Consider the following 21,477-nt stretch of genomic DNA (forward strand, 5'->3'; position numbering starts at 1 on the left):
TCTTTACTGAAAGAGTGGTTAAACATTGGAACAGGCTGCCCAGGGAAGTGGTGGAGTCACCATCCCTTGAGGTATTTAAAAGACGTGTAGATGAGGCGCTTAGGGACATGGTTTAGTGGTCATGGTGTTGTTGGGTTGACGGTTGGACTCGATGATCTTGGAGGTCTCTTCCAACCTTAATGATTCTATGATTCTATGATTCATATTAAACAGAGCAGATGTCAGCTAGCTGCATCTTTAATTCAGAGCTATAGCCTGTAAAGACTATAGACTGCAAGTCCCAGCATGCAGGTTCCTGAACTGAGAGATACAGGCTATGCAGGATTCATCTTCCTGTTAAAGATGAAGGTTTTTGCAAGTAATTTATCCTTATAGATGCTGAAGAGGATTTACCCCACAGTTCCGCAATAATTCTTTCATGTCCATGACTAGGTGAGGGGGATTGCAGATTTGACACAGTTTAGCTGCCACTCTCAGAGCCTTCCACAGTGGAAGGTGCTGATCCCACTCTGAAATCTCTTTAGCACATGACATCTTTGCTCACAGCATCACAAGGAACTGTCAACACACTCTGTGCACAACCACCCCTTGTTATAACATTTTTTCTGCTTCTAGACAAACTTTGTTCTTTCATTTGTTGTCCTGGTTTCAGCTGGGATAGAGTTAATTTTCCTCCTAGTTAAAAAAAAAAGTAAGCCTGAGACCAGGTAAACCCAGTAATTTGGGGAATCCATGAGCATAAGCCCTGTTCTGCTACCACCAAGCTTCAGAAAAATATCAGTAAAGATGCATTCAGAACATCATACTGTTTATTCAGCTGCATCAGAACACCTCATAGCGGCTTATTTGTGACAGAGAGCACTGATGTGCTTCAAGACAAAGCAGGAGCAGTACTCAGTAGCAAGAGTTCAATTATTTTAAAATGAAAAAAACAGAAACATGACAGAGAACACTTTTGAATAAACACAGAAAATTAATGAAAAACTGCTGTTACAATAGAGTTATTGCTACATGCTTTTAATTCTCACCTGTTTTATTAGAGCCTCCTTTGTTCTAAGATGTGTGAAGTAATTAAATAAAAGTGATTAGAGCTGGCATAGGTTCATTTGGGGAAATACACAGATTTTTAAGAATGGAGTTTCTCCTTTTGATATTAATTTCCTGTGTTGATCCTTTGTCCTTGATTGATTCTATTAGAAAGGTCTTGCACAAAACATCTTAAGTGAAGCAGAATATTCCCAGTACTATACTAAATCAACCCAAGTCATTTGTGGGTACATATCTGTATGCAGTAGGAATGCTTCCATACCCTTACTTCTCCAAGGGCATTTTTCAAATGCAAATCTGCATTTCTTTGCTGGAAACAGCCAATACCCGAGCTAGATTCAGTACCTTACTGTTCTAGGTGCCATACAAACATGCACATAACTGTTGTTTATGCACCCAGCTCAGTCTCAATTTAAGCCTCATTTCCATATCATCTATATAATTATCTTTCCGACATTTTAAGATCTGATATTGTAAGATGGTGTCTGCCAATTCAACAATTCAGGGACCTATCTGCACCCATTTTCTGTGTTCTGCCTGATATTAGAAATTCTGTGTCAAAGCAACTTCATGTTGAACACGGGGCTTGTCCTCTCTGTTGTTTTAGTTTCAGACTGGGCTTAAGTACAAAGGATGGCATGAGATGATGATCTTCTATTCACATGGCACCTTATTTAGACTGATAGCTAACTTTTCTTCCCAGCATTGGCATCCCAAGTCTGATTTTATTAATGGGGAAGAACAGTCGTCTAGTGAGAATCTCTATACCAAAAAAGGCACCATATGCTGAGGGAAACTTCAGAGTATAAAAGAAAGCATTTTTCACTGGCAGTATGAGAGAGTAGACGCCAGATATGGAAACAATGTTTCAGGAGAGAACAGACACTATGTGCTCTGTGCAAGAGTCCACATGCATGAGAAAAGACAGAGAAAAAGACGCTAAAGCAACTTAAAATACTTTGACTAAATGTTGCTCTTGAGCAATGTCTACTCCAGCTGCATAAATGTAAAGATCTGTATATTTCTTCTATAGCTTAAAAATAAGAACCAATTGTGTCAGGAACATTTTCAAAGCTTGTTTTTCTTATATTAGGACCACTGCAAGCCCTGGCAAATCACGCTGCCCATAATGTTGCAAATGTGTTCTAACGTAACTGGAATACTGCGAGGGGGCACCAGCACAAACAGCTGGAAATAAGGTCCCGTTTCTGGAAGTGGGTGGCAAAGTTGCTAACTCTGCCATCAGTAAGGCTGGAGCCAGAGACAGTAGCTAGAGATGGTGGCTACACAGCTCCTGGACGTAGGGCTCTCACAGCACTGGCTCACTGAATACCTGCCAGTGGGAACTCTTACAGAGACCGTGAGTCTTTCACTAATTTCAATAGAAGCTGAGACTCTCTCTGCTTTACAGGACCAGGCCTCTGTCTTTCTAGCAGACAACTCAGGGAGACCTCGAGCACCGAACTGCAATCAGGTCAGGAGATGCAGCTAAAACTAGCCTGAAACTGAGTTGTTTCACCCGATGAAGAGAGAAGCAGCTGCTTTGGGCCGAGAGGGGTAGGTACCAACAAAAAATGGAGCCCTTGTGATCTCTGAGAACTCTTTTTCTGGGACTATGGGTAAGGGATTTCATTTACGCTTAGCAGTAAATTTTTGGTCACTCTTCTTATAAAGCTCTCCGCAAACACATGCGTGTTCACAAACACAGAGCCCAGTTCAGTGCCTTTCCCAGTCAGTGTCTGTACCCCATGGCCTCTGTCCTTTGTCTGCACAGACATTTGGAATGGGCTAAGGATGAATGCTTAAATGAGCCTCACTTAGACATTCAGTCGAATGTCTCTGCAGAAGACACTAAGCTTATTGACTCCTTTTATTTTGGAAGTCTTATGGAGCTTACCTCAGGTCTAACAACACCCCCCCGTGTTCAAAATCTCCAGGAAAGCTCCTTACAGTGATGCTCACTTACTGTGCTGTTGTGATACCCATGGTGTAAGTACTTAGATGGAAAATCCAGGGCATGCTGAGTTCTGTACACCAATGCAGTGTTCATGTAACTTAAATGAAATCTAAATCCTATGCAAAAATCCATGTCTAATCCATGCTTATGCCTGTATGATTATTACTGTTAAATACCATTCATTCAGTAACAAATCCTTTCGCAGTGAAACAGCACAGGGGGCATATATACTTCTCCTTGGTGCAAGACACTAAGGATGTGCTCTCATTATTAATCTTGATTCTGGTTCTTTCCCTTCTTAATATGCTTCCTGCCTCCTCCCCAGTCCTAATTAACCACCTCCCCAGAACTCATTCGCTTTGTTTTCATTTCACATATGACAGCTCCCTCCGCCAGCTTCTCAGTACTTTCCTCATTGTGTTTCCCAGTCTCATTGCCTGGGACACATCTCCCTTACAGTAATTTCTAAGCCAACATTTCACACGAAATCTTGGGAGGCAATTGTATATATGGCATTTAGAAGAGATCAAAGAAACCGAGTGCTTCCAGCAATGAAATGAGAGAGGGGAAATGGTGCTTCACTAAGTGGATTTTACCTCAGTCAGAGGAGCCTGTCCCAGGTGCTATGCCTTTTGGCGTTATACAAATCCTTAAGGGTTAATATGACATGTTGTAAACGGGAAAACTCTATCACCTGCTCATGTATCACTTCCAGGGTCTTTTGACACTGCTAGAAGAAGAAAATGTAGAGGTGATGGGAAATGAAGAAGGAAGTGAAGATGTTGCTGATCTTTTTAATCTTTCTTACGCTGGTTTTTCAGAAAATCAGCTAAGACCCATTTCTAGGAAATGCTTCCCCACACAGCATCACTTGACTAAAGGAGCAGCTACAATTGCTCTACTTAATGGACTGTAATAAAATAAACTGTCACCTATTAGCAAGAAGGATCATATCATCAGATTTGTAATGCATTTTATTACAGAACTTACAGCATCAGAATTTTTAAGTGCAGTATAAGGGGAAGTAATGTATGAAATGGTTAAAGTGGATATGTATCATACAATCACAAATGCACTGACAGTTTCCCTTCTCTCAAAAATCAAGATATCAATGTTGCTTTCTTAAAGCCACCAAAACCACAACGTAAATTTCCACATTTTGTTTTCTATTATTCCATCAAAGTCATCCTGCATCTTTTTAGACAGAGTAGCTTGCAGAGCATTCCTTCTTTCTGAGGAACATGAACCTTTGGCAGGTGTAATACTCCAATAATAGCATGAGCATGGTTCAAATACTCAGATTATATACTTGGATAATCTTCTCTCCCACTGACTTTGCTGTGGAGCTAGAGCTTCTCTGTATTTTTCTAGACTAACTCTGTATGGTGTTAAGTTAGATTCTAAACCAGGAACTCCTAAACTTCATCTGGCACTTCAGAATAAGTGTTAATGGGTATACTGTGCTTCTGCTGAATATCAATAGGAGTCTTCCTAATACTTTCATTAGGAATGGGAATAGGACACTGGACAGGAGTCTAGTACAGCTGGTGTATCTGTGATTTTCCTCCTTCAGAAACCAAGTGCCCCATTATATTTTTCACTAAATGGGGACTGAGTTTAACCCCGCCTATCCCGTAGAATAACACATCAGTTCCCCTATTTAAGGAGACCAGACCGAAGAAGAGGCCTGAAGCAGTGCTCTGTATGAGAAGGGAAGGATGCAGCACGCGCTTCTTGGTGCCTCGGTCTCACTGCCCACATCTGCACAGAGAGTGGGATGCAGGAGAATTGCTGCAACCATTATTCCACTCTGTTCCCCCTCAACCATTTTGCTTACTCCTCCCCCTCTCCAAACTTGTCTTCTATCGTATGAACTTTGCATTGTTACCACATTCCGATCACTCTTGCACTCACTGAAATCTTTCTGTCATTCCAGGCTGGCCATATCACCTGGGAAATGGGAGCAGCAGCTGCTGTGGGGCAGGAGCTGCAGGCCATGCCCTCCGCTCCCTCTCACTGCAGCCACGTGCAGAGCAGCAGTACCACCGCAGCCCCCAGCAGCCAGCACAGATCCATAGCCTGCTCCACAGGGAAAATCACAGGCAGAGCTGTGTTTTTCAAAGGGAAACTTTAGTATGGATGAGGCAGATGGTTTTGACTGCAAGACCGCTACTTCACTGCTCCTTGAAGACTCGATGTGGCCTGTGGTTTGCCACTAGACTTTCTACAAAGCTGGCCCTATCCAAATAAAATGTTTCTCCCACCACAAACTTCCAGTGAAATTCACTCGTGGCATTTTCTAACTACCATTGCCATCTTTTGGAGCTTGCGTTTGTGTAATGGACTCTGTAGAAAGTCAGGAAGGAAAAGGAGAAGTGAGGACAGAGAGAACATGCAAAGTCTCCTCTGCCTCCCGTTAGAGGCTGACCCCAATCATGTTACAGCAGCCTGCTCTCTGCTCTGGTGTTACAAGTTTACAGCAGAGATCCTGGTTCAGTCCAGCTGATGACTATATTGTTTATACTTAATGTGGACAACGCTGATTACATCATGATAGCTGTTTTTCATTCACATACATGCCGGGGTAGTAAAATTGATAGGGAACCAACCCGGAATGATGGGGAAATTCCTACAAAAGTCAAGTTGGGTGCCAGTTACAAATGATTTCCAGAAAAGCTGGAAAGTGCAGAGTGTAAGGATAATTTTTTGTCTTTTTTGGTATTTATTCAAGTGCAAAACATGTGGACTCTTGCCTGAATTCTTCTCCCTGTCTAGATTTCAACCAACCAATTAACATTTCTCAGATAGTTCTAATAGTTGGATCTATGCTGATTGTGGGGGTTTTGTTTTAAACAATATTCAATTTAGACTGGACTACATTTTTTCATGTTACCGATGGCTAAAAATATTTTCCCTGTTACCCAGTAAAAACACAGTAAAGCCTCAGTTCTAGTTTCAAAATTATATATATATATGTACGTATGTATGTATATATTAGTTGGTGAGGAATTAATTTGTTGAACCGTGAGGGTCAGGGCTACACCAGCGGCTGAAATGTGTTATTTATCAGCAGATCATTACAGTCAGCACTGCACAGCATGTGAACTTCCTCACAGCACTCTGCCAAAGCTCCCCGCATGGCTGACCTGCCTGCTGACTTGAGCTTCGAGGAGCTTCCAGTCTCCATCTGGGGATTCAACCTCACTGCACGCTTGTGCCTATGTGATAGCCCAACTTCTCCCCTCCCTCGGCCCCAGCACAGGAAAATAAAACCCTAAAGGCCTGACTTGGCGACAAAGTTTCTCCACAGGCAGCTCTGCTCTCTCCCACCGATTTGAGAGGGAGAAGCCCAGGGTGTGACTGCCATCCCCTCCTTTTATTTTGCCAATAATACGAGTTGCTCAGCACACAACTATACAGACCTTCTGTAAGCTGTAATATCTTTAATTTGAATAATTCGTGTGTACAGGCAGTGACTGTCATTTATAAATGTTCCAATAGAGGGGATCTATAGGAGGGAAAAAAGTGAATTGATTTGTGGGCGTCACATTGGCCAGCCTCCAGTCGTCCGGGACCTCCCCCGTTAACCAGGACTGCTGATAGATGATGGAGAGCAGCTTGGCTAGCTCCTCCGCCAGCTCTCTCAGCACTCTCGGGTGGATCCCATCCGGCCCCATAGACTTGTGAGTATCCAGATGACGTAGCAGGTCGTTGACCGCTTCCTCTTGGATTATGGGGGGTTCATCCTGCTCGCCATCCCTGTTTTCCAGCTCAGGGCGCCGAGTACCCTGAGGGTAACTAGTCTGATTGCTAAAGACTGAGGCAAAGAAGGCATTAAGTACCTCAGCCTTTTCCTCATCCTCGGTGACAATGTTCCCCCCCGCATCCAATAAAGGATGGAGATTCTCCCTGGCTCTCTTCTTGTCATTAATGTATTTGTAAAAACTTTTTTTGTTGTCTTTAACGACAGCGGCCAGGTTGCGTTCTAGCTGGGCTTTTGCCTTTCTCATTTCCTCTCTGCACGACCTAACGAGATCCCTGTACTCTTCTTGAGTCGCCTGCCCCTTCTTCCACAAGTGATAAACTCTCCTTTTTTTCCTGAGTCCCAGCAAAAGCTCCCCGTTCAGTCAGGCCGGTCGTCTTCTCCGCCCGTTCTTCTTGCGGCGTACAGGGACAGCCTGCTCCTGCGCCTTTAAGACTTCCTTCTTGAAGATCGTCCAGCCTTCCTGGACCCCTTTGCCCTTCAGGATGGTCTCCCAAGGGACTCTCTCAACCAGCGTCCTGAACAGGCCAAAGTCCGCCCTCCGGAAGTCCATGGTAGCAATTTTGCTGCCTCCCCTCCTTACTTCACCGAGAATTGAGAATTCTACCATTTCATGGTCGCTAAGCCCCAGACGGCCTCCGACCACCACATCTCCCACCAGTCCTTCTCTGTTTGTGAACAGCAGGTCGAGCGAGGCACCTCCCCTGGTAGGCTCACTTACCAGCTGTGTCAGGAAGTTGTCTTCCACACACTCCAGGAACCTCCTAGACTGCTTCCTCTCTGCCGTGTTGTATTTCCAGCAGATGTCCGGGAAGTTGAAGTCCCCCACGAGAACAAGGGCCAGCGATCGAGACACCTCTGCCAGCCGCTTGCAGAATGCTGGGGTATTTTAATACCAAGGGGTTAAAAAATTAACCTACCTTAAAATACTGTGTGTTTTTCCTTCTTGTGTCCCCTTTTTTTTTTCTATCCCATCTTTAAGAACTCTTCAGGTTATCAGGACACCCGAAATTTTTAAAATCAGAGGTGTCCAGAAAATGGAAAGTCCTTGTCCATTTTCTCCTTATTAGAACAGGTTTCCTAAAATATCACCCAATGAGTACACAGAGATATTTTAAAAGGCCCTAAAACCTTATTTATATTCAGAATTTTATGTTGGAGTTTGAGCTGTCACAGGATATTAGAGTTGTCATTTGACTAGCACTAAATGACATAACCAGGTTATACAGAAAGAGCTGTGCCTCTCCCCAGGAGATAAAGACCATCCTGGCTCTGCTACCATACCTAATCGTAGCGGGTAGAGTGCAACTGAGCAAATGGAGGTACCAGGAAACTTTAAAATTCGATACACAGACACACTGTGGTGGCTATTTATACAGTGGAGACTGCGCTTAGACTGGATTTAGCTCTGAACATTACATGAGACAAATACTTTGCAGTTTGAGATGGTCAGACTACTTCAAAGAGATCTGCAAAAGGCAGCTAAGGAGAATAAGCACATCAATACTTTACATCAGTCTCCATGTGCGAAATGTGAAGTAAAAGGGTCTGCAACCTTCCCTGGAAGAATTTTAGGAACTCACAAACTGAAAAGATTAAAAACACTGATTTGAGAGTATAAACAACCCAAAGAATTTTCTGTTCTTTGGGAAAATGTAGTAGTCAAGGAAAGGCAAACAGAGCTACTCAGAGAAGCCAAAGGAAGACTGTGTGTTTAGTTAATGTGAGGTAGATGAATAAGAGATACCGAGAAGATCAAAATGCCAGTTTTGTCAGTCAGGAATTGCTCGAGACAGCCAGTGTTAAAAAGGCAGGAATCATGTTCCCACTGCTTCTTCCTTCACCTCAAAAGTTTCATTTATCTGCTGACTTACCTAAACCTTACACTTAACAACCTCAGAATAACACATGCAAAGAACCTAGCTGTCACAATGCTCAGACTTGTATCACACCATCCTTTTATGCCTGTTCAGGAGATAGAAAGGAAAAATATGTTGGAGACTTCCTTCAACACTGCAGAACGGTGCTTGGCAACAAGAACTTCTCAGACACTGACTTGATCTGAGAGCCTTTCAGCTTGTAACATTAATAACAATAATTTGCTAAATAATAATAATTTGCTAATAATATTAGCAAATAATACTCATAAATAAAAATTAAAATGTATGTTAGTAAGCAGGGTCATCTGAATTATCCCAAAGAAACTGAAAATTCAAACTGAAGCACTGACTGAAATACAGCCATTGCTGGGAAAGACAGCAGTGAGTGATCTCCTTACAGCATGTGACACACAAGGAAAAGGGAGGAGAAGAAGAAGAAGAAATTGTAGCATTTGGAAGAAAAACTCTGCTCTTATGCATTCTTGAGTGATGCTGCAGTGACTCTCCTTTTAGAGGGACTCATCTGAATTCAAGGTTTTCCCAATAGGAGGATTGATTATACAATGATGGAACCTTTTCAGTCCTAGCATCCCTTAGAGAGATTTAGTACATGCATTGAAAACCGATGTCTTGTGTCTTGCTCTGCACTACTGAAGATTATATTTCTTTCAGCAATGTGCTTCTCCCTGATGTTTTAAAAATAATATTAATTTGCAGCTGATTAAAAAAAATCATCTTCAGTGAGATCCCCCTGCAGATGGGGTCTGCATTTCTTCTGCTATTCCTCCTGGGTCCAGGCAGACACATCAGTGAAACAACTGGATCATACATTAAGTGGAGAAGATTCAGAGATTGGTGCTTTTGATGGATACACAGACTAGATAAACATGAGTCCAAGAGCTCAGTACCTTCCACTGAGAATACCCTACTTCTGTGGCCTAAAATTTTAAATGTGCAGCAAAGATTTCTCACGAAACCACCTAAAAAGATGTCAAGCACTTCTGCGTTAAGAAAGTGAGACTGCCAAGACTCTAGCACAACACAGTTTTCTAAAATAAATTCACCGAAATCAGTACCTGCATATGCTTCCAGAGGCAAACAGCAGACAAATACCAGAAGTAGTAAGAAGCCTGCTTTATTGTGTATTACTGAAATTTGTAGGTGGTGTTGTGTATGAGACCTGGTTAGGGAACTCTGGTTGTTTTTTAGCCAGTCTTTTCAACAAACATGACAAGCTGCTATGCTTTGCTTGCAGGGGACTTCCCTATCTACTACAGGTTCCTGAATAAGTATCTTCTGAAGAGGCAAGGAATGGGGGTGTAACTCCACACCGGTACTGCACACCTCTGAAATTACAGCTTCCTAAAGCCATGTTACTTACCTGTGCTTCTGCTGCTCTACATACTTTTGTACACTGTATTTCATTTCAAGACACCCTATGTGCTTTTCAGTCCGATACGCTACGTTACAAACGTCTAAGAAATATGAAGTTGCAATGCAATCTCTATGAAATAATTTAATGTTAAATATTTCTCAAACAAGGTCTTGTGCTGGTGAACAGGAATCTTGGCTGCTGACTCAGTGTCCGGTATGAATTCAAATGCCATCCTTATGTGCTTTTTAATGCAGAACAGCCACACTGAGTTTTGCATGCTGCTGTCATTTCAGAATACTTTCTCTTGGTCTGTTTATATATTTAACCTAAACACAGTGTCAGATCCCATGCTGTGGGAACTAAGTGGCCATGTCCTTGGTACAAAGCCATCACTAGAGATTTTACCAGTTGCAAATCCTGTTGCGATTTCCTAGGAAAGGGAAACCGAAAATGTTGTTTGAGGTAACAATTAGGAGGATTTAAACTACAAATTTCCCATAGACTCGCAAGAAGTGCAAACAATAATCATAGTGAATCAAACCCTAAAATCATTCTTCTTTAGGTGCTGTGACATGTAGATAGATATATTCATAAGCTTAGTAAAAGAAACTTGAAAAAAAAAGCTTGATTCTCGTGCTAATGTCTACCAAATACACCCATTGTGACACAAAAAAGCAGGTTAACTTTCATCAAAAGTGACACAGATAAGTAATTCTTGGATATCATTATGCCTGCTACATCCAACAATTAGTTCAGTGAATTTGGTTTACGAGTTACATCAAGTACATCTGCTGGCAACATGAGATTTACACCTGTGATGAATACCTCATGTTGCTAATTATAGAAAAACTGTCACAGTGTCCTTGCAAAAAAGTCTTGGTTAAAGCATGAAAGGAACAGATTATTCCCTACCTTCTCAGCATCTTGCTCAAAAAGCCGGAGTTGAAAGCACTGGTCCAGTTTCAACTTGCGGACATGCCACATCTGATGCAAGTGTTGCCGGGTAGAATGCAGCTTGTCTAAAAGGCTGGTGATCTTTGGCACAAGACTTTGAAAATCTGCACTTCCAGGAATGCAGTTCCTACCAGAAAAACCATCACTGCATCTTATGCATTGTAGTAACCTCTGACCCTCACGATCCAGTTCTTCCACAGGAGCTTTAATCACTTTTTTCTTAAGCTGCGTGTGCTCATCAATCAGCCTTCTTGAGCCCTCAACATCAACTGGAAACTCCTTCCTAGCCAACATTTCCTGGAGATCCTCCAGCCTTGATAATAAATGGATGGCACTGTTGAAAAACTCTTCCAAGGAGACGCGCAACTCTATCCATTCATCGTGGTTGTAATCCAAGGATCCTTCAAACTCATCCGTCAGTTGAGAAGGATCTACAAGTTTTGCCAGGCCTTCAACAGATACCATACTTGTCTAAGGAAGGGAAAATAACAGCATTTGAATCAGTGACTGTCTAATCAGAAATAACAGTGCAATCCATAAATACCATGAAAGGATTATTTTCGTCATCAATACATAATTGAAGGAACATTGTAAAAGATGCTGAGGACTATGTTTAATTTTGATGGATTGATTGGACTGAAAACGTTTCTATTAATGGCACTGATTTATTTATTTATTTATTAAAAGACATGATATTTACTGGAATAACATCTATCTTTTTCAGCTGGCCTGACTATCAAAAACATATAATGAGAATGCTTCTGCCATAGATTACTTTAACCCAGTTGGACACTGAAGACTTCTTACTGCAGCTGTTGGATATCTGGACATGATTGTTCTACTACTTGTGTTACACTCAGCCTAGTGGCTGTACAGCAGCAAAATTTTTAGGCATATGAACTGAAGCAGGGATTGTGACCTGCCAAAACACAGAATATGCTGGTTTTTTCTTCCAGATTATTCCAGTTGGCTTTTGCCACAGGCAGATCTCTTTCGTATTAGTAATTTCTAATGTAATTAAGCCAAAATCAACGTAAAAGTGAAATGTCATTGGAGTATTAACAATAGAATTTATTGCTAATAGAAAGTACTGCTCATGAATCATACACAATCAATGAGAGATGGTTTTAATTCATTCAGACGCAGTAATCAGTGATAGAGAAATGCAGTGGGTGCCTGGAAAGCAGCTTACAGTTTAAGGATGCAACAACTGATGGCTGTTCCCATTTATTTTAGACAAATTATTTTTTTCTGAAATACGAGCATAGGGTTTCATATGTTACTAGCGATTTTCAGTGCTGTCATGTTAGCACTCAAGTTGGCAGCCCTTAAAGGCTTGTGATGTTCATCAGTGACTGCACATCTATCCCCTAAAGATCAGGCCTCTAAAGGATGTCAGAGTTTGTGCTCTTCAGCAGTGGAGGCACCCAATAATCACAGCAATCTTGTAAAAGTAATCTACAAAAAAAAATACCTCAAGTCCTGTCTGTTATCCTGAATTACGTCCAAAATAGCAGGCTGCCCACTGGTTTAAAGTTAATAATAGGCTTTCCTTCCAATTTGTATCCATCTAAAAATAACAGGCATTCTGCAATGTATTAAAATTGGGATTGTATTGAACTTATGCTCAGCAGAAAGATTATTTTAAAACTTTCTTGCAATGTTCCTTGCTTTGGGGAAGGGGGAGGACAGTGTGATGATCTGCAGGCATGCTTCACTCTCTGGACTGTGACACAGAATCATTCTGCCAGAGTCTCACAACACAAAATCCGGATCATTAGCCTCCACTAAGGGTTGTATTCTGCCCTGACACATGCATAATGCTTCTATTAAGCTCAAAAGCAGAATCTGGTCTTAAAACTGACACCGGTTACTGCTGAGTTTGTAGATGGGGTAATTCAACAGAGAATTCCATTGCCTTCCACTGCAGTCTGTTCCTGACAAGGACCTCATGTTTCATCACAGCTGTGGGAAATCACCATGATGGTTCAGTGCAGAGAGGGTATCTGTGTGCTGCCCCACGTAGATCAAATAAGTGTGAGTCATATTGACCTGCGATGCTTATTAGATATTCACAGTTCTTCTTATGAGAGAGCATGAGCTGCCCCAGAGCCTGAGCCTACCGATAAGCAGCAGCACCCACAAGAATCCTTTAAAACACAAGTTCCTGGATTGTGGTGTGTATACTGCAGGGGGTCTACTGTACAGTGGACCACAGCTTGAAGGACTCATCAGTTCTGAGTGTCTGCAGGTGGTTCAATAGACAGCAGAAGCACTGACTCTCTTCCTCCAGTCCAAAAATTTGTGAACCATTACAGACACCCATGTGAACAGCCCAGCAGACAGACTAAGGCTCAAAGGCACACACACAAAATGAAAATACCCTTAATGCATGTAGAGCAAATGAGTCTAGAGCTTTTAACACAATACAGACTCAGAGCTGTAACTATGAAGAATAGCTTAACCACAGTTTACTCTTCACTATCATCACACCAACTCCACACAATAAAAAATATGTCAAGCCTCCAGAAAATATTAATTCATTTTAAAAAAACCAAATGTTCTAAAAATATATATTTGAACTCTGTTACTTTACTTGTAGGTTTTGAAGCTTTAGGAAGACATTGCTTTTTTTTACTAAAGCACTGGAGGATTGAAATTCAGTGTTGGATACACATGCATAAGCTGTCTTTTCTTGGGCTACTTACAGGGCTGCCACTTAGTGCCCATATATATTTTAAACAGAAGCTCCCCATCCCCCAAAGCTATTCTGTTACTAGTGTCTGCACAGGCTCCCTTTTGCCCCATGTTCTTCTGTACCCACACATGTCCTTTCTCCTTCCCGCTGCCCTGATCCCACTCATTCCCCCCAGGCAGCATTGCCAATCTCATTGCACTGCAATGGCAGCCACTTCTGCCAGGAGCGGTGATTTCAGTAAGCGTGAGGAATCTCTGGAGGTTACATAAACCCATACTGAAGGCAGTCTTGCTTTCAAAGGTGCATAGGGGATAGCAAGTGGAAGTTATTTTGATGGCTGAGTAGCCATCAAAATGATAATAGGTAGCCAAGGAAGGTAAAGACCCATTTAAACAAAAATTTATGAGTTGACTGGTTTTTGTGAGACAGAGGGGAAAAAAATGTACAAATTCTTAAATTGTGATAATAATGTAAAAGTTAGTTAATGATTAACACCAATCTAGTTGCCCGTTGCAATTCAAGAGTGCTTTTAAGAAGAAATTGAAAATAAGGACATATTTATATCACACTGACTTCAACAGATCTTAAATATAGTCTTCCATTGCAGTCAACATTAAGAACTATAGCCAAATTCTCTTCTGAGTGTCTCTCTGAAATTAATGGATTGGTAAGTAAGACAGCCAACGATAGAATTGTTTCTCAGCAAATTAAAAAAAAACAACACATGACTAACTCATGATTGATGTATGAGCACTTTATGCACCTGAGCTTTGTTTCTCTTTGAGTAAGAAGCTGAAATTCACAGAAAACTAAAGAGCACTAAGAGAACACAGCTGGTTTGTCTTCACCAATGACAAAGTTAGTAAAATTCCTTTTAATTATGCAGTTACTGTATATCGGTTACTTCTCAAAGAACCTGTCCGAGGCACCTTATCATTAACATGGGTTGTTAATGTTACCCCTGAATTGTAAATCTCAATTAAATTAAAGCAGTGAAAATATATAGATAAATTTAGCATAAATGCCTTTTATGAAAAAAAGCCGCTACCTGAAGTTGGGTAGAGATGAACTAACAAACCCATACATTAGCATCCAGAGAACTTTGTCTTTAGTATATTGACTGGTTTGGTAGGGTTTTTTTCTAAGAGAAACAAAGGAAAGACTGAATGCAACACCACCAAAAATAAATACCACAAAAACACCCTCACCAAGGTGAACTATGTATGTGAACCTCTGAGATGAAACGTGCATCCCATTCCACCAGTGTGCTCAGAAGGCAACCTGATGCCAGGGCATCAGCCCACTCCCACAAACAGTCCTCAGATGTCTTTTTTTCCTCTCAATCACAGGGCTTGGGAATATTTTTTTTTTACCTGAAGAAAATTCCTTATCAGAGATAATGCTTTACCATACATCTCTCATGTGGCTCTCACCTCAAAGATGAACTTGGAACTGCCGAAGTTCGTTTTCTGCTTCTGCCAGAAATTATCAGGTTTTATAATCAGGGCAACATGAATCTCTGCAGGAAAGGCTTCTTGAAGGGTCTTTAGGAGAGGCTTGATCAAATCCCATTTGGATCCCCGCATATCGATAATAACAGTGAATCCTCGTTTACAAACATCTTCGCTGCAGGAATAAAAGCATATCAAGATAATTAATACTGTGGGCAGTCACACTGACACTTAACTTTTGTTGCTAGTGTTCAGTGCTTCAGAGCAAAGCAAGGAATGATATACTTCAAAATAAAAGGCAAAAGGTAGTACAGCATAAAGGCTATATGAAAGGCTATATTAATTTTACCATAATCTAATTTACATGAAATTCAAGTGTATATATTACAGTTTAATCTCTAATTTCCCAAATAAATGTAATTCAAATTTTCACTGAAAACATACATACTTTCACACAATTGAAAACAGAATCAAATATATCTGTGTAGAAGCTATTTATGTGTACATACAACGGATTCTGCTTTTAACATATTGAATTCAATCCACAGCCAAAGCCAACAAGCAGGGTCCTGTGCCTTAACGTTGCTGGCCACTTGTAAATTTGGGTGCCTTCATTTTCAGAGGCCCCTTTAAGGGCTTTTTAAAAGGTGTAATTTCCAGAAAAGTGCCTGGCAATCATTCCCTGAAAGGAAGGTCCTTGAGACTCAGCATGTGCACTGTTAAAATTGGGGCCCTTTTCCCTCCTGATTGATCTTCCAAATGTTGCAGAATCTCTTTCAATCTGCAGTCATACTTTTCTGCCAGCCTGTGCTCCTCCCTTCTCAAAAGTTCAAGACAGTTATCGTTATCATCTGGCCTGGTCATTGGCAATGCATAGGGCCCAAAAGCACCAGGGCATTGGCTTGCAAACACATCTTCCCTTTTTCCTCAGGAGAAGAGAGAGAAAGAATAAAAGGACATGTTGATTCAAGTCAAATCTGGGCAGCTTTCAGCATAGCTTTTCCAGGGACGTAGTATTGCTCCTCAGAAAAAGAGGTATGGCTCAAAAGTGACATCATCCATCTGCAGCATCCAGCATTTGATGAGATTTAAGAGGTGTGTACTCCTCTGACTGACTAGCTAATATAGCTGCCATGCATGGTGTTGAAGTCTTGAGAGCTATGGTGTCTGCTTTAGGCCTCAAGCACTTGCACAAAATGGGAAATTTCCCACCTCCAGTAATATTATTGTTATGGAAAATGAGTGAAATTCATTGGTGATGCACTAAAAATGCCAGAATGGTCTGCCTACTAATCTAATTTTTTTTTTCCAAGGTGGAATGGAGGTCACAGCCTTTTCCACAGAAGGAGAAGCTGTTGGAAGAAAGGAAGTGTGCAAAGAAGAAAGGAAGATGAAAACAGAAAGAACAGTTGAGAAAGAAGAGAAACATGGCAGAACATGAATATATTTTGTATAATGAATGCAACAGTGAGGTACAGAACAAGAAATCCTCTTTAATACATGAATTTCTGCAAACCTTTCTGCAAACTGGCCATCAACATACATAGGATCGATATTGTGGACATAAAGGTATATGTAAGATAATTTAAAATAGCAAGTGTTGATATCACTGGAATGAATCTGAAATATGCTGAGGACAGATATTATTAAGTATGGTTATAACACAGAAATTGTAAGACTCTGTTTAGCCTCCACACGAATACTCTCAGTGCACAAACACACAGGATGATTTTCACTATGCTCTACCTCTCTAAATTCTTAAAGCACTCTTTCTGCTAATAAGGTCTAGCTCCTATGTATCTACTGAAAACAACTCTATAAAGCTTAGAATTAGGTTTCTGGGCTGGAACAAGGACAGGGATATCCTTCAGAGGAAGCGCACTGGATTAACATATATAACTTAAAAATAAAAGTCCTTGGTGACCTTACCAGTATCTAGAAAGATTTGTGCACAGATGGACCACCCCATGGCAAAGCGGATTTTGCCACGTTAAGAGAGTTCGCTAACTTGAACAGTCTCAACTTAGTGCCAGGAAGGAGCAGTCAAAGCCAACAAGCTTGGACCTCTGCCTTAACATTATTGGCACATCTAGAGCACACCGCATACAACAGTCAGTGTAACAAAAAACTAGGGAGACCAGGCACTTCCAAACACTGTCAGGAATATAGATCTTTTTATTCTCCTTTTACCTATTGCTGAAAGGTCAGACATCTGATCCTTCCATAACTAATGCCAAATAAGGCTGTAAAAGAAGCTTTGTTGGTGGTGCTACCGCCTCTTGCCCTTTGGAACGAGAGCCAAGACAAAAGAATCAAATCAGAAAGGGATGAAGAGAAGAGGGGTTGTGTTTGGGTTTTTTTTTCTTGCAAAGCTTTACAGGGTCTTCAGTAACTTCTGTCAAGTCACCGATCCCTGTTATACTGAAATGACTTTTCCAAGGATTGATTTTTCTTCAAACACTGGACAAAGAGATCCAAGAGCCATATGGGCACATGGAGAGCCCCAACAGCAGACACAGTAACAGGTAAGTGCAATCTGTCTTTTCTGATATAAATAAATAAATACCCCCATTGCAACCACAGTAAGGCATACGTATTAATTTCATTCCAACTCCCCATGGCTGCTGCCAACCTGACAACTTACCAAATCTGATCTAAAACAATAACTTAATACTTACTGATGAACAACAGAAAAACCTGTTTCAGTAAACAGAACAGAAATGTCCTGAGGGACTGAAGTCTTCCATTTATGAACCTGAACTAAAGTCTGAGACCCAAACAGACCCAAAATCAGAACCTGCCCCCAGCTTTAGAGCATAGGCAGTATGATATCATCTTGACACCCATGATTACATACCACCATGACTGGAAATTCAGCCTGCAGTAAGACAGATATTCCAGATAGGGAACTAAGAGATGTAACTATGGGCTGGATTCTGTGTTTACTGAAGGTTTACAGCCCCTCCGGACCCTGGAGGTGCAGAGAAGCAGTGAAGGGAGCAGACAGTACTGCTGCCCATTCCCATCAGCATACCATGCCTAAGCATGTGTGTGTGAAAAAATGCTCCACAACACCCTAAATCCCTACTTTCAGGTTTTTGGAGACTTCACAGTATGTTTCCAGTGGAAGAAAATTGAAGCATGCTATGGAGAGGGGTGCCTTTGAGAGCACTTACACTATACAAGCCGGCAGGCGGATACTAATCAGGTATATATACCTCAGAGAAAGAAGAGGGACATAAGAAAATTATTTAGGTTGTAAGCTTTTCAGGGCAGGGACCATCTGCCATGCGGGACCACCTGCCATGCTGTGTTTTTCTAAGGAGCCTGCCTTGGTGGAGGTCTCCAGGTACCTATATTCATACTACAGTCTTCAGCTGTCTAGAATGAATTCCAAAAAATTACTCTTCAGGAAACTATAGCTGCAAATACAAAGAATTAAAAATAATGACTAATACCAGTCTGCAAAAACACAACTGAATGCATATGTGAAAGTACAAAAGGTTTACATAAATGTGGGGAGGACACCTCATAAGCAATTTAGTTAAAAAAAAAAAAAGAGGCCAAAATTTAAGTTGCATTATCCAAATATTTACAGCTATTGATAGGGTCCTAAAAAAGTTGGCCTTGTGAAGACGTAATGAAGCACCCATAAACTCTGGTGAGTCAGAGCAATCTGTGAAGATTTGTCACTTTGACAGTCAGTCATTTTTCTTCAGTTACCTCAACATGTATTGAGGAAATGACCCTAGGTTCCTTTTGAATAGTCTAGCCATGCTTATTAAATTTATTGTTTAAAAGCAACAACTCAAATCCTTCTCAGTTTAGCAATTGATCGGGAAAAGCATCAGTAGCAATCAAGCTTCCTCTACACTGTCCAAGCAAAACATGCCTTATCCCTGGCTCCCAAGAGGCTACATCAATCCACGTATCTATTATGCACAAGTAATCATTTTAGGATGGCAATTAATGTTGATTGTGGTGCTTAATTTTTTCCGGTATTGATATTTGACCAGAAACTGGAGAAAACACTCAGATCAAGGCATTTGGACAATCCATCAACCTTTTGGCTGTGCTCATCTGGACTAGATTTGCAATGGTGAGCACAAAATATTTGATAGTTGATATGTCATTTCAGTTGCTACACTGCTTTTAAGCAAAGACAAAGCTTCTAAGTTTAATAAAAATACCCTAGAATATTTGTGAAAACAATACTTATGATCTGGATTTTTGTAAAAAAAGAAAGCATAAAATTGAAACTCAGAAGCAGATGTGATAATTTTGTCAAAATAAATGCCTCTATTTTGGTTTCTAGGGTACTTTCATAAGGTTATTTTCTCAAATTTCCTCTTTAATTCAGGCACATTCTAATTTGTATTTTCTTTGGCAAGAGCTGGCTTGCTGGGTACCAAATGAATTAAGGACTTCATGCTTTCTGATTAATCTTTCAAATACCTATTATTGATTATGTGTATTTTTCATCCTTATGGTTTGGCCAAAGCTTCTGGCATTCAGAAGCTTCAGCACTTGATTAGCTGAAATAACACACTATCTCCATTCCCGTTTTGCAGTCATGAGTTAATGACAAAGAAGCACATTTAGCACACCTGTTGGACCACTAAAAGCACAGATCTGACATGTATAGCATCTCATTCAAAATATGATTTGTTAACAGTGAGAGCAAGATCTCCTTTAAGGAGGGTCAGCGTAACCTTGTCAGGAGACACTCTCAGCATAACAAGTAGCTCTACAAGCATCAATTTGTAAGCACAAAATCTGCAGGAACTTAATTATTTTTGAGATCACCATTCCTTTGACAAATGTGGCTGTAGTCAGCCAAGTGATTCACAAGCTGAGGGTGGAAAAGGGAGAGGAAGCGGAGAAAAATGGGTGTGTGAAAGCCTCCAAGCACAGACTGTTATCCCAAAGGCCTCATTTCATACTGGGACCAAACTAATTCCGCTGCTTAGTTTGCATATCAAAATGTGCCAAAGATCACTTCAGTAACTTATGTGTTAATATTTTTGATCAATTGCAATTTTTTATTCATCTTCTCTGTGGTTTGTTTATTCAGCTTGAAAATGAAGCTAGATGGGGAGGTTTATAATCAGCATCACCTACTGACTTTCATACTTTGGTTCTACGTTACCACGTTGAGCCTGAAGATCACCTTGCCAGTAGAAATAGTCAGTCACCTATATTCGTAATATATTTTCCAATATATTTAGAGGACCAGATAAAGTTCTTTCTAGTAGACCTGTTTGTCAAGCACTCCTGAATCAGCATTATTTATTAAAATATTTTACTCCATTTAATAATTCTCAGCAAAATGTACCTTGCTCATTATGACGGTTACCAGGTATGCTCCTGAACTTTCACACCCTCAGTCTGAGTTGTCACCCACATCCCCTAGCGACTGTGGCTGTTTGGTGTGATGAGGCAGTTTGTCTTCTCAAAGAGCCTAGGACACCTATGAGTGCTAATCCCCACACCTCCCTTACGTGCTGGTATACCGGTGACCAGCGGAGGAAGTTAATGATGCACATCCTGAGAGCACCATTACTCTGGAATAACAATTCACAGCAAGCTCCCACCAGAGAACTTCAGCTACCTAAAAGACTACCGGTAGACAGACCTCATCCTAAATTTTCCTTCTTACATTTTCTAACTTGGTTTCACAATGCTTTTTTGTAATTAGAGGAGGAACAGTCATCCAGCCTCCATTTCCAATTAATCCTTTCTTCCTTACTGTGACCTAAATTTGTTTCTTCTCTTTCAGCACTGAAAAGGAATCGCTCATTCTCACTTTTCTTTTTTAAAAAGAGAAAGAAAGAAATCGAAGCCAGTTTCACACTGGCTGGAGCTGGACAGAAAGCAGCAATCTAGAGAAATTTCAGTGACATGTTGTAAAAAGACCTGGAGCCAGTGAAGTCCAGTCAGAGACAAACCTCCTGTCTCTGGTTTCCAGCCACTGCTCTTAGGAGACATGAGGTGTGATTGCGAATGGCACAAGAATGCAGATGTGTGGGCTGCACAATGTCCATATTCAACCCCCGCATCTGGCCCCATGTCAACAGGAGGGAACAGAAAGACAGAAAAAAACCCAAATACTTTGGCAGAAACTAACTGGTGCCAGAATGGGTGCTCCTGCTATTGTCAAGCAAGTAACTTATTTTGGTATTCGATTTTTACTTCTAAGAAAAATGGCTCTGAAGTCAAAGCAATTCTGTTGTAAAATGATGTAAGCTAGGAAGAACTCAGACACCAGCTAGGTGTAAGAAAACCTTTTCCCAATATGTAACCATGATCCTGTGAGCTCCTGAGAGTTGTTGTCAGAGGTGCAGGTCCCAGT

General features: G+C 41.0%; 1 protein-coding gene across 1 annotated transcript in view; it reads right to left on the reverse strand.

Moving 5' to 3' along the window:
- Window positions 1-21,477, reverse strand: part of KALRN (kalirin, RhoGEF kinase) — a 368,140-nt gene that overhangs the window by 312,295 nt on the left and 34,368 nt on the right. Inside the window, exons 4-5 of the mRNA XM_009327171.1 lie at window positions 15,108-15,300; window positions 10,935-11,447 (exon numbers count right to left, since the gene is read on the reverse strand). Coding sequence (XP_009325446.1) covers window positions 10,935-11,447; window positions 15,108-15,300 — 706 coding nt within the window. The remainder of the gene's footprint in view (window positions 1-10,934; window positions 11,448-15,107; window positions 15,301-21,477) is intronic.

The sequence above is a fragment of the Pygoscelis adeliae genome, unplaced genomic scaffold, assembly GCF_000699105.1.
Source record: "Pygoscelis adeliae isolate BGI_AS28 unplaced genomic scaffold, ASM69910v1 Scaffold227, whole genome shotgun sequence".
Lineage (NCBI taxonomy): Eukaryota > Metazoa > Chordata > Aves > Sphenisciformes > Spheniscidae > Pygoscelis > Pygoscelis adeliae.